General features: G+C 34.3%; 1 protein-coding gene across 3 annotated transcripts in view; it reads left to right on the forward strand.

The window, feature by feature from the left end:
* The window catches only part of MIMS1 (mitochondrial inner membrane scaffold 1), a 17,894-nt gene extending 1,718 nt beyond the window's left edge, over positions 1 to 16,176 (forward strand). For all 3 annotated transcript variants that reach the window (XM_034429398.3, XM_034429399.2, XM_034429401.3), the window contains exons 2-5: positions 1,860 to 2,039; positions 5,349 to 5,844; positions 9,759 to 9,870; positions 13,220 to 16,176. In XM_034429398.3, coding sequence (XP_034285289.1) covers positions 5,375 to 5,844; positions 9,759 to 9,870; positions 13,220 to 13,519 — 882 coding nt within the window. In that variant the 5' untranslated portion in view covers positions 1,860 to 2,039; positions 5,349 to 5,374 and the 3' untranslated portion in view covers positions 13,520 to 16,176. The remainder of the gene's footprint in view (positions 1 to 1,859; positions 2,040 to 5,348; positions 5,845 to 9,758; positions 9,871 to 13,219) is intronic.
* The last annotated feature ends 763 nt before the right edge of the window (positions 16,177 to 16,939 follow it).

Consider the following 16,939-nt stretch of genomic DNA (forward strand, 5'->3'; position numbering starts at 1 on the left):
TGAATGAAATGTGAAGAGAGATAAATTGACAGGCTATATGTTCTTGATCTCTCACTCTAGACACAATCCTTTTAAGCAATTGCTTCTTTCCAGAGCAGGAGGACATCCTGGCATTATATATTAAATTATCAATTGAGATGTTACTTTAAAAATTGTTTAAAATAAACCTTCTTTTCTAAGATATACATAAGAACACAGTTTGGTGTAGTGGTAAAGGCACCAGGCTCAAAATTAGAGACTGTATTCCAGTCTTGCTTTAGGCATGAAGCTACCTGGATGACTCTGGTCCAGTCATGCTCTCTTACCCCTAGGAAGGAAGCAATAGACAATTACTTCTGAAATCTTGCCAAGAAAACTGCAGGTACTGTCCAAGTCAGTCAGAAGTCAAGAGTGATTCAATGGCATAAGAAAAAAACTATTCCTGAAACTAACATTGCAGCCATTCACAGAAATGTGACTTAGTATCCCCCCTCCCCACTGTATTTATCTGCAGAGTTTATCCCTCATTCCCTGGCTGTCTGCCAAAGCTAATTTCTATCTGATAACATGAGCAAAGATAATTATCTAAGACAGGGCTAGCCTGGAATACTAAAAATGTCCCTACTTGGCTACCATCATTTGCTTCCTACAAATAAATAACATGTGCAAGGTTGATAGAACACAGAACAAAACACACACTCCAGGAAAAGTTTTATACCTGAAGTACTAAAAAAAACAGAGGCAAACAAATGAAACCAGAAAATCCAATGTCTTTTCAGCAAAATACACCATAGACAGCATTACAGTACATATTTCCATACAGAAGGTCAATCTGTAAAGTCTTTAGACACTTTAACATTGTCACGAGTGAAGGTGTATAACTTAGATCATTCAGTTGTATCTTACAGCATCACAATCAAAATTCCAAAAGTGTGCTCCAAATTAAAGCATCAACACAGAATTTGGGTGGGGGGGAGGTAATGAGCTTAGATACAAATGCATACTCTACTTGCTTTTTAATCCTAATGGTTATTGAACTTTTGGAGGGCTTCTGAAGACGACATAGTTATTACACTGGTATCCTGAATCCAAATATCCAGAAGAACTAAGAACACACACAAAGTGCACAGAGATCTGATCGTAGCAAGCCGAAAAGTGCAGTACAGAATCTTTTTGAATGTTTAGGTACATTTTGGAATCTCATTAAAGGGAAGAGAGAATGCAGTGTGTATAGTGCATAGTGCAAGAAGATAGATGATGACATGAAAGTCAGTTTTGAAGTTCCAAACAAAAGTAAGCCATCCATACAGATGTTGCTTTGTGGGCAAGAGATAAACTTTCCTTCTGCTGCTACTACAGGAGAAACACGTGTTCGATGCCCCAATTCCCTGTTCCCTGGATGCCCCAATTCTCATGTTCAATCAGGTTCATCTTAATTGGAATTAATTTCCCAAATAAGCAAGGGGAAGATGTGGGTGGAGGGGAGGGAAATGTTATTTTAAATTCAAAAAGAATCAATTGTGGGAAAATTCCTCTTAGCCTTTCTGTTTTTATTAAAAATCACACCCAGCCCCTTACCCTCTACTGAATCAAAACTGAAACTACATTACATTGAGTCCTTAGGCTTTCCAAGGAGTAGACTTTATTTTAAGGACTGTGAAGATTTTCTTTACAATTTAAGTTTTGGATACCTTCAAGAATGCACTTTATCTTAGCTTATAATCATAATATCATTATCTTGTACTTGAGAAATAATGTTGTGTAATGCCAAGTAATTGACATCAAGTCTGTCTTAGTCTATAATGTAAGCCAAAGTAGCTAATTTATTATAGTGAGGATATTATTGTCTGAGTTTTGAAAATGTCTAATCTTTTTTGTAGGTTTTGCTCTTACTGGAAGCTGAAGGTCCTTTTGGTTGAAGGAATATTTAGATATATTCGTTGTGAGGTTTTATGACATACCTGAAGACAATGACTTGATCATGACTCTCTTCCAATGGTATAATACATCTGTAATGTTTTGTCCTAGTGGCAAATTAGTTCCAAGAGTGCTGTAAACTGGTGAGGAATTTTTTCTCCTTACTATAGCTGTCTTTGTACAACTATTGTCAAATTAGATTACTTATTTGATATTCTATATTAATGACTTGTTTGGACATAAAGGCACCATAGCATATATTCTCTTTCAAGTGAATATGTGTGTGCTTTCTACGATAGTAATCTTCTCACAGTTAAATATCACTTGCAGAGCACAAGTTTTTCAAATATTCAAATTATGGTACCATATTTTCCGGCGTATAAGACAACTGGGTGTATAAGATGACCCCCGACTTTTCCTGTTAAAATACAGGGTTTGGGCTATACTCACCATATAAAACTACCCCTTTTCCAATGCACACCAAATAAAAATTTAAAAACATCAGATTTGATTTCAAAATGGTAATTTTAATTCAAATGTTTATGACATGCAGGTACTTAGCAGGAAAACTGTCACTTATAAACATAAGGCTGTTTGTCATCAAACATGTAAACATAAAACAGTGCAATTGGATTAAACTTTTCCTAATTCACTCTAAAGCTGAAAGAAAGGATAAGATAATAAACCCATGGGAGCTGCCATGCTGTTTGTTTTCTAAGCTGTCAATCAAACTGTAACTGATGATGACAGGAGGAAGATAACAAACAATAGAGAGAGAGCAAGTGCTGGGGAAGTCCCTGGCACTTTACACACACACAACACAACACAACTGGCTTACCCACAATGTAAAAGCAGCTGTGCTAGACCCAAAATGGCCCCTGCAACAAGCAGGAACCTCACACAGCCACAAAAAGTCCAAAAAACCAACTTTCACACTTTACACACACAAAATTCCACATACAGCTTTGTGAGATTTTGTGTGTTTGTGAAACACTACAAAAACACACTAAATCTCAGAAAGCTGCACAAAAAAATTATTTTATTTTATTTTTATATAAAAGCAGCTACATTTAAAACTTCCTAAACTTTAAATGGCTAGGTCTAAAAAAAGAACAACTAAAAAAAACCCCAATTAACTTTTTTTTAAAGCTCCCAAAGGGGGAAAAAACTTACCCAATAGAACAGGGGTCTCCAACCTTGGCAACTTTAAGACTTGTAGACTTCAACTTCCAGATTTCCTCAGCCAGCTTTGCTTTGCTGGCTGAGGAATTCTGGGAGTTGAAGTCCACAACTCCCTGCCTGCTTGATTGCATATAAGACGACCCCCGACTTTTGAGAAGATTTTCATGTGTTAAAAAGTCGTGTTATACGCCGGAAAATACGGTATTTTTGCTCCAAAGTTATTCTTAATTATGGGTGATGTTGCTGATTAACAAACTCTATTTAGGTTCTGTGGTTCTATTGGCTGTCCTTTTTAAAGAGACAATTATTATGGGCATCTAATTGAAGACAGGATTTTTTTGTGTTTTATGTATGGGCAGCAAGATTAGCATTCAGTGGCAATGAGCCTTAAATAACATCACATATTTGAATTCAGTAAGGAGCTTTAAGTATTACCATAAGTTTAAAAGTGAGTGATTTGACCAGCTGGAATCAAGTATAGCTAATAAAAATGGATTGAAATAGTGCAATATTTCTGAAGTTCAGATGGCTTTTTTGTATGCCACTACATTAATGATATGACTGTGCTGTTAATTTATTACAGAAAAATCATTTGACTTTTATCTGGTATAAGCATTGTAATTTGTCTTTGTAATATCTATAATCCTTATAATAAGTCCTATACTGTACTGATAGCATTGTGAAGTTTCACAATGCTATCGGCCGGTACAGTAACTTTTATGGTTTAATTAATAGTCAAAGAAAAGCATCACTTTAATATATTGGGACTTTGAAGTTTTTATTTAACAGTAGGAAATTATCCAAGAAACTGATTGCATTATTTAAGTAGTAAGATTTTAGTTTTAATTTTCTGTATGTTTTGAACTTGACTTTCCAGTCATAATATGTTTACTTCTCAAGTTCTGTTATTCTGTTACTGCTCAAGTCTATAAAGCAAATTAAATCCAATTTTAGAAGTAACTTTGATATGAATTCAAGTTCAAATTGGGAGTTCAAATTTTGCTTTGGTATATTTGATAAATTATTGTTGCTGGCATTATTCTTCACATAATCTGCATTGGAATAAAATTATATCAAAACTACCCCTCTTTCTTATGTTTTATAAATTAGAAAGCATTTTAGGTGAAGAAGAATCATTATGGATCAGTTGATAAAACACATTGCATATATAAACTGCCACGCATGTTTCTTATGTATTACATGACAACATTTGGTCACACTTAAGAAAATGTAATCATTTTAATTTGAAAGTTATTTAATTAAGTAAAACTTATCAGAGTTTAGTATATTTCATTATGTATGGAGTTAACTCTCAGAAAAAGTTATGTAATTGTTATTTAGGAAAGAGAAAACAAAACCACAGTTATATTGTAATTTGACCACTGGAAAATCTTTGCATGGGAAAAGTTTCTTAGTCATTCACAACACTTGTTGTAGTGCTAAAGTGATACATTAGAGGGCAGGCTATAACTTCAGATTGCTATGTCTAATGCATTGTACCAATGTACAACTAATATTAATGTGCAACTAATAATAATGTGCAACATAAGCATTTGCCAATAGAATGTAATTAATATTTTTGGTATTTTATAAATATCTGGGCTTCTTTGATCCCTTGTAAAATGCAGGGAACATATAGCGGAAAGAACTGAAAGATTTTGATATACAAAAGTGTTTCAATAAATGTGCTGGGTTTAATTCTCACTACAACGCTTGGATGGATTCTGATGCTATTTTACTATGATTTTGTATTATGGGCTATATGAAATATGAAGAAAGAGTACATTATAATAATCCTATGCAGGCCTGGGGGAACCCAGAGCGGGATGGAGCCCATTAAATGGCTCATGTGATCTGCTGTCACCGGAGCTGGGAGGTCTATAGTACTATATTAATTTATTTGATTCTTTTTGTTAGTTTTTATTGTTTTAAATGTGGCTTTATATTCTGTAAGCCGCCTTGAGTTGCCATGGGCGAATAGGCAGCAATATAAATTCAATAAATAAATTATTTGTACATAAATTATAGCTGGTGAACAACCCAGAGCAGGGAGACTGAATTCTTGGAGAAAGGAACTGTTCACCTTCTGAATTACTGTATGTGAATTTTGTATAAATCAGGTTTGCAAATTACATACCTTAAGATTTGACTGTACTAACTTAAAATTTGATTAAGGGAGTGACTCAATTTTTCTTGCTTTTACAATGTAATTATGATAGAAGGGATAATTCTTCGCTTAATTTAACAATTCAGTTCTTAATATTTCTTAGGAGCTGTATACAGAACTATCAGCACAATGCTGCCACAATCGACCAAAATGCAGAAACCGTTTCAGCTGGCAATTAGGACCTGTTTGCTATCCTATCGCTCCTGTATCTTTCCATGCATCAAAGGGAAAACATCCTTACATCCAATAAGGCAGAAAAAGATGTTCCGGGTGCTGAGCTGCCAAAGTCAATATCTGCATATGTCCACTCCTTTTTGGGTTTCCAAAGAAGGGGGCTTGGTGGACAAGACATCTTCCCAACCTGAAGACCCTCAAAATAAAGAACCGAAGAGAGAAAACCTTACCACATCGGCTGGTAATTTTGCCAGTGGAACACCTATACAGCCCAATTCTGTAGAACTTGACCCTTTACAAGATAAATCCATTAGCCTTGTGCAAAGATTCAAGAAAACTTTTAAACAGTATGGCAAAGTTCTGATTCCCGTGCACCTTTTGACCTCCAGCATATGGTTTGGAACTTTTTACTATGCAGCTTTAAAGTAAGTACAGAACTATTATATATGCAGAACACCGATGATAATTTCTCTGTTGTAATTCACGTTGTGTTCTTTTTTTAAAAAAAAAAAACTGTACATAAATTTGGGGAGGATGGACCTGAAGAAAGGGAAGAGCCAGCGCTACCTTGTATTTCATTTCAAAACAACAGTGTGTATTATCTTAATTGGCCAAGCATTCAGTGAAGGATGGAGCAAACAACTTTAGCGCAGGAAAGACTGAAAATTTAACAAGCACTATTTTGCTTATTGAAAGCCTTAGAAGAGTCCCCAGGAAGAGTAGAATAAAAGAGCCTGGAGCTTATCATATTTGAAATTAGAAAAAAAATCTTAGAACGTTATCAAAATCATACTTGAACAATTGGTATGAAAATACTTGATTTTGTATGAGAAAAGGAATGCATTTAGATGTATGAGAGAAGTAATGAAACACTTAAAGGAATTGTAACTTTTCTGAGTAGGAAGCCCAAATACACATAAAGTGCCTATGCATACTCTAAAATAAAATTGATTTTACTAGATTAACTAAAGTTGTAAATTTATACTAATAATAGCCCTTTGAACTCACTGGGAATTTTAATACAATTCTGTAAAATTGCATTGTGATTTTCTTACCTAAATCTACCAAATTGGATGTTCTTTCTGTTGGAGGTCTCCTTCCTTCACTCTTGTTCTGTGCCACTTTATTGATTAGTGGAAAGTAGAATTTGTGGGTGGTGAAGAAAATCTGTGTTAGAGGCCATACTTCATTTATTTCCATGCAACTTCTGTTAGGTTATAGAAAGCTTCAAATTTAGTTCCTGGCCTACCAGATAAGAAAAAACAGCAATTTTTAAATCATGGTTACTTTTCAAAATAAAATTACAAAGTCAACATTTAAGTAGTTATTTGCTTTGTGCAATAAAACATAATGTTTTTAAAACTGATAAGATGTTTGCATTGCGGATAGGTTTTGACTTAGAACCATTTGTTTAGTGACAGTTGAAAGCAATAGTTCTGAAAAAAAGTGATGTATAATACCCGTTGCAGCATTCCTATGGCCAAATGATCAAAATTCGGATGCTTGGCAACTGGCATGTATTTATGGCGGTTGGAGTGTCCTGGGATCATGTGATCACCTCTTACAACCTTCTGACAAACAAAGTCAATGGGGAAGCAAGATTCACTTAACTGTGTTATTAACAACTGCAGTGATTCACTGAACAACTGTGGCAAGAGAGGTTGTAAAATGGGACAAAACTCAGTGAACGCTTAGCAACAGAAATGTTGGGCTCAATTATAAGCATAAATCGAAACTACCTGTAAAAGTAAGACAATTAATAAGATGTCATCTTATGAAAAAAAATAGTATGTGGAGTCTATATATAAAATAGGAAGTTATACTTGTGTTTATAGCAGTTCTGATGTTTTATTTTCTGTTTTATTCCTAGCTTTATTTCAAAAGGTGAACAGTTTCTTGTATTGTGTAACATGTAAAAATGCTAATGATGAAGCTAGAATAAGTAGTACAGGTTGAATTAGTACTTAAGAAAATATCTGCTAGGGCTGTGAACTTAATATATAATATAGGATCTCTGCTCAGTAATTCTGTTGCATGCTTGCATGCATGCTCTAAACCTTACTAGTGAATATTTAAAATATCTCTGGCTTAAGTTACAAAATTGGAATCCCTGCCATATATACAAAAGTGTGACAAAGTTCAGCGGGATTAATCCCATATACATATGAATAGACTAGCACTTTAAATGAGTTTTAAAGGCTCTGTGCTGTATGAATTCAGTAGTTCTGCAAGAAGGATCCTAAATATATTTGAATGTCTATGTAGATTTAAAATAAGATATCTCGTTGAAAACTAAAAACAACCATCCCAAACATTAATATTCTAGCGTCCCAATTTAGATCCTTAGATTTATTTCAAACTATCAAACTACATGATCAAGAAGTAAATGCAATTAATGTCTGTAATATCTAAGGTACTTATAAATAAGGTACTTATTTTTACTTAAAACCTGAAGATAAATATATATCTAGAAACAAAATTTTAAACAGCTTGGATGTTTATTACCCTGAGAAGGGATAAATTTAGAATGACATTTAGACCCATTGCTTTTAGAAAGGGCACTTAATGCCATCTGGTTAGAATAACTAAAACAGTTATAATACCTTCTGATGTCAGAGACACTTGTCCTTCTGCTCACTAATTATCATTGTTCTACCTCTTCTATGAGAGGCCACAAATTGTAACCTATTTAAAGTGAATAAATCTTCACTTCGGCATTGCCAGTAATTGACTCATTAGCTGTTTATTTACTGTTATCTAGGGGTAAATGACTACCCCTTTCCAAACAGATCAATAGTTAAGTTTCTATCCTAACAAATTTTGTTTCAAGATCTTGAAAACTTTCTGCCAATCAAAAGTGGTGTAGGGTTTCCTGCCTAAGCAAGGGGTTGGACCCCCAAAGTCCCTTCCAACTCTGTTATTCTATCATTCTATCTATCAAGTGACAGAATTCAAAGAGGTGAGCTGAAAAGAAAAGCATGGTTACATTATAAAAAGGTAAAGGTTTCCCCTGTCCAGTTGTGTGCAGCTCTAGGGGTTGCTGTTTCCTATCCAAGGAAGCCAGCATTGTTCGAAAATACTATTGTGGTCTTGTGGCCAGCATATCTATACTGGAAGGAATCCTGTTACCTTCCCACCAAAGTGATATCTATTTATCTACTTACATTTGCATGCTTTCAGACTGCTAGATTGGCAGGAGCTAGGGCAAGAACAGGAGCTCACCCCATCACCCAGTACTTGGGTTTCGAACTGCCCACTTTCCAGTCGACAAGCCTTAAAAATACAGTAATTGAATTTCTTCTCAGACAAACATGTAGGGTTGTGACACGTCACTTTTTCATATTGTGAGTTATATCCAATAAAGTTTCCAACAATAATTCTCCAAGGCACAGGTTAAGGTATTGTTTGAAATCAGCTAACGTTCATTGGTACAAATGGACCAAGGTTAACATTTGATACTCAGTTTTAATTTTATGGAGACTACATGTTCAGAATAATGTTTAATTCATGTTTTCAGAAGAACTTGACTATATTTTTCTCTTAAGACTTATTGTGTAGCTTGTTTAGATAAGAAGTTGACATATGCCAGATCAGTATTAGCTTTTATGGTTGAGGCAAACATTCCAAAATTATTTTAATGCGAATCATATAGTCTGCCCTGGAGACTAATTCTTTCATTCATCTTGGCCTTGAGTTACCACAATAAATACAATAGTGAAATAACTCTAAGAGTCAGTTATGTCTGAATAGCCTAAAAAGATGATTCTTAACATTTTAATGCATAGCACTACATCATCAGTTTTGAAGACCACTATATTAGTCAAAGAACATCAACCTGGCCCCTGCAGGTACTATGTTAAGCTTGATCCCTTCCATTTGATGCTCTTAGGATTCATAATTTAGGTAAAAATAAGCAGAGCCATACAAAATCATTACATCTTCTAAGTTGCTGGTTTTCCCACCTGAAATATCAAATTGACAATCTGGTGGTATTTTTGCTATTTAGATATGTTTATAATTCTATATACATGCACACTTCATTTGGAAGCTGTATCATGTAAAGCACCCTCCCAGATCCCTAGGGCATGGAACACAGGTTGTAAATCATAGTTTTAGAATATTGAAATTAAATTTCAAAACTGGAAATCTTCTGTACGTGATATACTTCATGTTTTCCTTCTTATAACCTATTGACCATTCATTCATTACTCTGTATCAGTTGAGGAAAAAAAATAAAACTTGTTATCAAATGTAAAAATCCTTCTTTATTATAACTCTACAAAAAAGTTTACTGAAATAGGAATGATGTAATTTATTTTAATATGTCTTCATTTTACAGGGGAGTAAATGTCGTTCCATTTCTTGAATTCATAGGGTTGCCTGAAAGCATTGTAAACATCCTAAAGCATTCTCAAAGTGGAAATGCATTAACTGCCTATGCGTTGTATAAGGTAAGTAGATCCATGGGTTTATTAACGCTTCTCACAGGAATATTTTAATGTACAGTTACAATAGAAGAGAATATCTATAGCTCAGAGTTGAACTGTGAAGTCCTTGGTGCTCTCTGAGCTTCATTGTTTGCTCGCCATTGTTTCCTTATCTGAATGTGGGATTTGTGTGTATCCATGAACATAACTAGCAGTTAGAAGACACAATGAAAGCTCCTTAATCTCACAACACATGGACAGACTCAACCATCATTTCAACTGGAAAACTGTGAGCATCCTAGAGAAAACTAAATTCTAAAACACTAGGAAATTCCTGGAAGTTTGGCATTAAACACATCAGCTATCAATAGTCATATAGATAAACCACATTTACAAACCATTCAAAAGAAATAGTTAAAAGCTAAGAAGGAAACAAAAAGATCAGAACACATCCACTCCAGCAACAATACCCTGATAAACAGGGATTAGCACCAGACAAACGAGCAGAAAACTGTACCCTAATCAAGGAATTGCCAAGGAGAAAACTATCACCACCCACTAATATTAGCAGGGCAAACAGAGCAAAGTACCAAGAATCACTTTAGATAATAAGACCTCCTTAATTTGGGGCATTCTGATGTGTGGCAGACTGCTAGAATTTGTGGACAGAGGTGGGTTAAGGAAAACTGAATCCATCAACCCCAGACTATCCCTACAAAATTACGAGTGAGCCTCTGGGATTTTGCATTCAAAGTAGGCAATTGTGTGTCTGTGTGTGTAATTACTGAGGAATAGATTCTGTCATGAAGGCTCTGAATAGATACAATAATGTTATAATGAATAAAATAAATTCTCTACGTAGTGATGAAAGAAAATATGCTAAAATTTATTTACATAATTTGATGCTTATGACAGAAAATGTTTAGTTCAATGCAAACACATTTTAAAAGTTTGTAAGAAAGTAAAAAAAAACAGTGCTGGAGGAATAAAAAAGGAAAAAGGTTAATAATGAAGAGGACACCTGTTTAGAAACTAAGAAGACATTGGGTTGTATTCAGTGGCATCATTCTGCTCATCAGATTGCCTTCTTCCTCCCTGCATGAGATCCTCTAGAGGAGATTTGGGGTGCAACTGGCAAGGCAGGGAGAGGAGAACCTTAGAAAATCACGTTGTCCAAGTGCACTTCTACAGCAGACTCACTGAGTGGATGTCATGGTTCTGAGTAATGAATCCAATCAAATCAGGACTCTGAGGCTTCAGTCAGGCTCAAAAGACCTTTTATTGAGAACATCATATTGGCAGGTAGAAAGTTGAACCTAGCTCTCAGTAATTCCCGTACTTTAGGGTGGTTAAAAGAATAAAAACTTCCCATCCCCTCAGGTGTCTTAGGTTACGTTAACCAATTAGTCCGTCAGCAGCTTCCCCCTCAGTTTCAGCAGATGATCTCAGCAGATGTTCATTGCCGTGACCTTGGCTCTCACGCGGATTCTGGTAGATGTTTTGTCTAGCAGGTTAAGGCACCACATTCTAATACCTTCTGACTCCCCCCCCCCCCAAGAGTGGCAACTGAGAAACTAAACGAAAGTAAGCATGGCTGAAGTCGTTTCAAGGGTTGACAGTGGCTCTTGGATAGTGTATCATTATCTAAAAAATATTTATTGTCATGAGGAAATGTTCCATTTAAATTTTCTATATTTCACAACTTTTATACTATACAGTCTTGTTTAGTAAAATGTGACCTTTTGCAATATCTAGTTGGTCATAAACTTAATTTTTTCAGACATTCAAAGGCCTTAACAAGTGATGTAAGATTAGATTTGCTGCTCCAGGAACATCATTTGCAGTTCCCTATATTAGCCTTTGGCACAACAAAAGCTTGCTTTCCCATCAGTGTCTCCATTACTATTCTGGCACCCTTATTAGTGCCACACGGTGGAATAATAATGGAATGTTAATAGTTTTGCTTTGCAATGCATCCTGACCTTTCTTTGTAAATAAAAAAGGGCGAAAAATAATTGCAAAGCGATACTGTTTAATTTGCTTATGTGCCTGTGAGCGTATGACTCTCATCATCAATGCCATTTGACAACATTAAAAGTGTTGGCTCTGTGGAATTATTCATAATTTTAAAATTATCTCTTAAAAATAATACAAAAATGCCCAGACGTAAAATATTGTTAATCTTTACACACTCTAAATTTTAGGTTTAAATATATTTTCTGGCAATAGTTAGTTTGAAATGGATTTTCTGATTTTCAGCCTTAAAGAACAACTTTGGAAAATAGTATTTTTCTTGACAAAAACCATAATTTTATTTTTTTTAATTTCTGCATCTCAGTACTTTAGTACTTTAAAGACAAAAGTTTTTATTGCATGACAAATAATTACTTTCTTGGCTCAATAGCATTTAGGATATTTTAAATGCTCACACACATAATTCTTTTTTATTTTTCTCGGATCTCTTTTTCTCTGCTTAATGCCACGTATTTTGAACTGAATCTCTTCCATCCATCCATGCTGAAGTATTTGCTAAATACTTGCCAATAAGAAACTATTAAATAAAGTAGGAGGGTATTTTTTAAAACTATTTTTAAGTTTAATTTTTAAAGTAGTGAGAATGTTTAAATGAATACAAAACACCAAACCATAAACCAAGGAATTTGTTTATGTCTTCTCATTTAATATGTCATGATATGTCATTACATAAAACTAAAAAAGAGGAAATAATGATTTGGGTAGGAAGAAAAATGAAGACGCACACAAAGTACAAAATTGAAAAGGACAATCAAAACTGCATAGAAGTCCTATTTAATTCATACAGAGATAATATTTTCTTTCTTTAAATATTTTGAAAGTTTTCATCTGTTCTCTAGGAATTATTCTTCATTGTACCCCCATAGAAAATGTAATTTCTGTGACTATATTTTATTTTTAATTTTATTCAAATGAAACTGCACAACTCAACTATCAAAGCTTTAAGAGCTATAAAATAATTCAGATAAACCATGAGACTAAATTCAGCTTTCTCTTCCATTTTCAACAGTTCTCTAAAGTACTTTGCAGATGATGCATTCTGCATTTCAGAGTAGATTTTGGGAGGCACAGATGTTGCTGATGGGAGCAGCTTGTTCTTATAGTCTCTGAATGACTTATTAAAATACATAGATCTGCCTCTATCTCTTTAGGAAATGCTTTGAATAGCTTGGAGAACTTCCTTGCTAGGGTTATATTAGTACTTTAACTATCACAGTCAGTGTCTAAAGAGCTGTAGCTAAAAGCAAGCCTGTGAATGCTATTGGACAATTGAATTTAAAGTCACTTCATACCTTAATGTTTTTATATGTTTTTAACACACTTTTCTTTTATTGGCAAGATTGCAACTCCAGCCAGATACACAGTGACATTAGGAGGAACGTCCATCACTGTGAAGTATCTTCGCAAGCATGAATATATGTCCACACCACCTCCAGTGAAGGAATATATTCAAGACCGAATGGAAGAAACAAAAGAACGAATCTCGGGAAAAATGGAGGAAACAAGAGACATGATTAGTGGCAAAATGGAAGAAACAAAAGAAAAATTAACTGAGAAAATGGAAGAAACAAAAGAGAGGATAACTGAAAAGATACAAGAAACCAAAGATAAAGTTTCATTTATAAAGAAGAAAGAATAGGAAAGTTAGAGTGAAAGGTGATATTTTTATTCCTTTAGTATGTCTGAAATGTATGTTCTTGCTACTATTCATGTCTATTTTGTTACAGGCTGACTAGACATTTGAAAGCTAAAAAGATAATGCTTAAGACTTGCACTGGCCTTAATAAAAATTATCCAACATTTTCCAATGTACGATGTAGTAAATGCAACAGTTTTCTCCACAACTCAGTTCCTAGAGAATATTCTGTGGTCATCCCATCAGTGACTTGAATGAATCTCTGCACGTTTGATGAAGCTGATATTCTTACCTGGCATCACTCACCTTGTTGTAAAACAAAGTATTAAAATGGCTTAGTCATGTAAACAATGTCCTGAATATTAGAAATTGTGTCATTATTTGTATATTAATTAATCTTACTATTTCTAGAAAGATCAGGTAATTAGAAAGCTATGTTATGTTCCATATTCCTTTTATAAAAACTTGACTTAAAATGATGCGTGAGGCTCAATGAAATGGTACTAAATGCAATTGCATATTTATATTGCAAAATGGATTTTGATTCTTCTTTAGGCTAAAGTAAGTCGTACATTTCATATTACTGATAAAGCTATAAAAAGAAAGGAGATAGATCTATCTTTGTTCATGGAATAAATGTTTACATCTTTTTAGCCAAGTGAAAAAAAAGAAAAGAAACACTGCAACCATTTTTGTAGAAAATAATCCAATATTGTTATTAGAGGCTAAACACAACATCATTGTACTATTGAATACTATAGATTCATCTCAGGTGGGGTTTTGGATTTTTTGGGGAAGACGGCTGGGATCAAGAGGCTATAATTTCCATGTATTATTTTGGTGATCACAGCTTTGAACATTGGCATTTCAGGTATTTCTCCTGTAATGAGAAAAAGTCATGGGCAGGTAACAGAATAAGGAGGGATCTCCAAAACTTGGCAACTTTAAGACTCATGGACTTCAACTCTCAGAATTCTCCTGCTGCCTGGGGAACTCTTGAAGTTTAAATCCACAAGTCTTAAAATTGCAAAGTTTGGAGACCCCTGGTATAAGGGATGAAAAGATCAGGGTAAGAAGAACTTTAGAAATGACTGTCACCTCCATGTTAAGATCCATGGTTTATATCACTACCTCTGTTGTGATTTGAAGGAATGTTTTCAAAGTGCTTTACATTAATGTAAGTCAAACACTTTGTTGGTTTATAATTCAACTACTTGGGGACTGTATATTTTTAAAAAAAATATATAATTTGTTTCTTTCAGTTCTGTTAAATTAAAACAAAATATCTGATACTAGTTAGTCTTAGAAGCTATTTATCCAGGAAGCAATAAAAAAGGTGGTTATTGAGGTGATAGAGACCCAGGAGATGACTAGGAGCCAGCTACCAAAATCAACCTTGCCTAGCTATAAAGCAGGAGTGGTTTAGAAGATGTATTTTTTTAATTGGTAAAGTTTGACAATATAAAAGCACTACACTACTAAATAATACTTGTGTAAAAGTAAAATGATGGCTTTGAGAATTGGTTATGAGGTTATATACTCTTATGACAGCATTGCTGAGCACTCTTGTGTCCCATGAAGTCAATTTTGTGTGAAACCATGAAATAAAACCTTGCTATATTTACGCAATAGTTATTCTAATAGGAGAAATACTACAGTTGTTTTCAAGCACAGTTTTACTCCTGTAAAATACTTGTTTCGGATACTTAATATGCAGGTAAGTTTTTAAAATGTACAGTATGCTTTCTTGTAAATTTAATGAATGTTGTACTCAGCAAATCTTCTTATTGCCAGTTGCAATCCTAGCATTGCGAGAACATATTCACAAAAGCTTATCTTTTCTGATCTATCAAAGAGATGCTTAATAAAAGTCAGACATTATCTTAGCCAATATACATCCATGATTTGCCTCTATAAGCAGTGGCATGTAAAATAGATTGCTACTCATTTATTAAAGGTAACTTAACATCTTTGTGATTTGCAAGTTTCAGCTATTTCTCTCTTAGTAGATTCAGAGCATCTACTACATTCTAAACCTGCAGAGAGAGGAATGCTAACTTGAAGCTTAGAATTAAATCATTTGGCAACTAGCAAACACAATCAAAAGAAAAGAGCACAAAAACAGATAGAAAATATATATCCCTTCTCTACAAGATCATTTTGGAAAAGCTGATTTGGACTTAAACGTATTCCATTTTTGTAGAAGCAGCATGTTGGAAATTTTTTCATCCATAATTCCATGGATATTAAATTCCTAAAATTAACAGACATAATCAAATTATACAATAGGAAATAGTATGGGAGCTCTCCTGGGAAAAAGTGAACAAAATGTTTCTTGTATTTTCTGTACTTTTAAGTATTTTTTAACAAACATTCTTATTTAATGTCAGTGTATTCAGAATGAAAATATGTCTCTTTCAATATTTCAACTTGATTTTGGTAAAAACATCAGGAATTTAAAATAGTAGTTCCATATCGATATAAATGGAAGCAATATTGGCCCATTGCTATGGAATGGGCAAAGCAGTATTTAATAATATTCATCAAACCACTGCTTAGTTCTTTCATAAATTTGTTTTCATTATATTCACTGCAGAGGAATTGTTCTTAAAATAATAGTGCAGATGACATTAATTGAATTAAAGTACTCCTGCTATATATCACAATGTCTGTTCTTTTTGAATAATTGGCTTAGGGATTAGTTCTGACACCATTTTATCTTTCCCCAAACAAGTTGCTACAAATCACGTCCGCACACTTTACACACGTATTTATATTTCCCAAACTTGAAAGCAGCGTTAAAATGATCACACTGGCAATTTGCTTAGTCATATTGGACTTCAACAATGCTGGGCTTGCGTCAGGATTGTTCTTTTGCCGAAGGAACTAGCTTTATCAACAAAAAGCTGAGTGACTGTCTTGAACAGCTGGCTGAGGAATTCTGGGAGTTAAAGTTTTAAAGTTGGCAAGTTTGGAGGCCCCTGGTCTTGACCCACCAAATCTGCTCTATGCAACTGGGAAAGACTCCTGGAGCAGGTGGAGGAGGGGATGCTGAAGAATTTCTGATAGGAGTTCCAAGGGTAAATGAGAAGCTTGAATTCCATCACATTTAAGCAGGGCAGGGCATGTTTCTCCTTTTTAAAATATCATAAATTAATATTCAAATTGACATACAATGTCACATATAGTGAGTGTGCAGCCTGTATAGTTTAAATTAGCTAGATTTTTCTACTTGTCAAATCATCCTGACTGTATTTTAAGCAGAATGTTAACTACAATAGAGTTTATCTTTGTGGGTAATCAGGCAGTAAACACAACTAGGTGAACTAATTCTATCTTCTTATAAGGCTGCATTAACAGAATCTTGCACATTTGAAAGTATAACTTTCCACGACCGTTTTAACTACTTGAACAATTAAATGA

This window comes from Pantherophis guttatus, chromosome 3, assembly GCF_059756535.1.
Source record: "Pantherophis guttatus breed Tessera chromosome 3, ASM5975653v1, whole genome shotgun sequence".
Taxonomy (NCBI): domain Eukaryota; kingdom Metazoa; phylum Chordata; class Lepidosauria; order Squamata; family Colubridae; genus Pantherophis; species Pantherophis guttatus.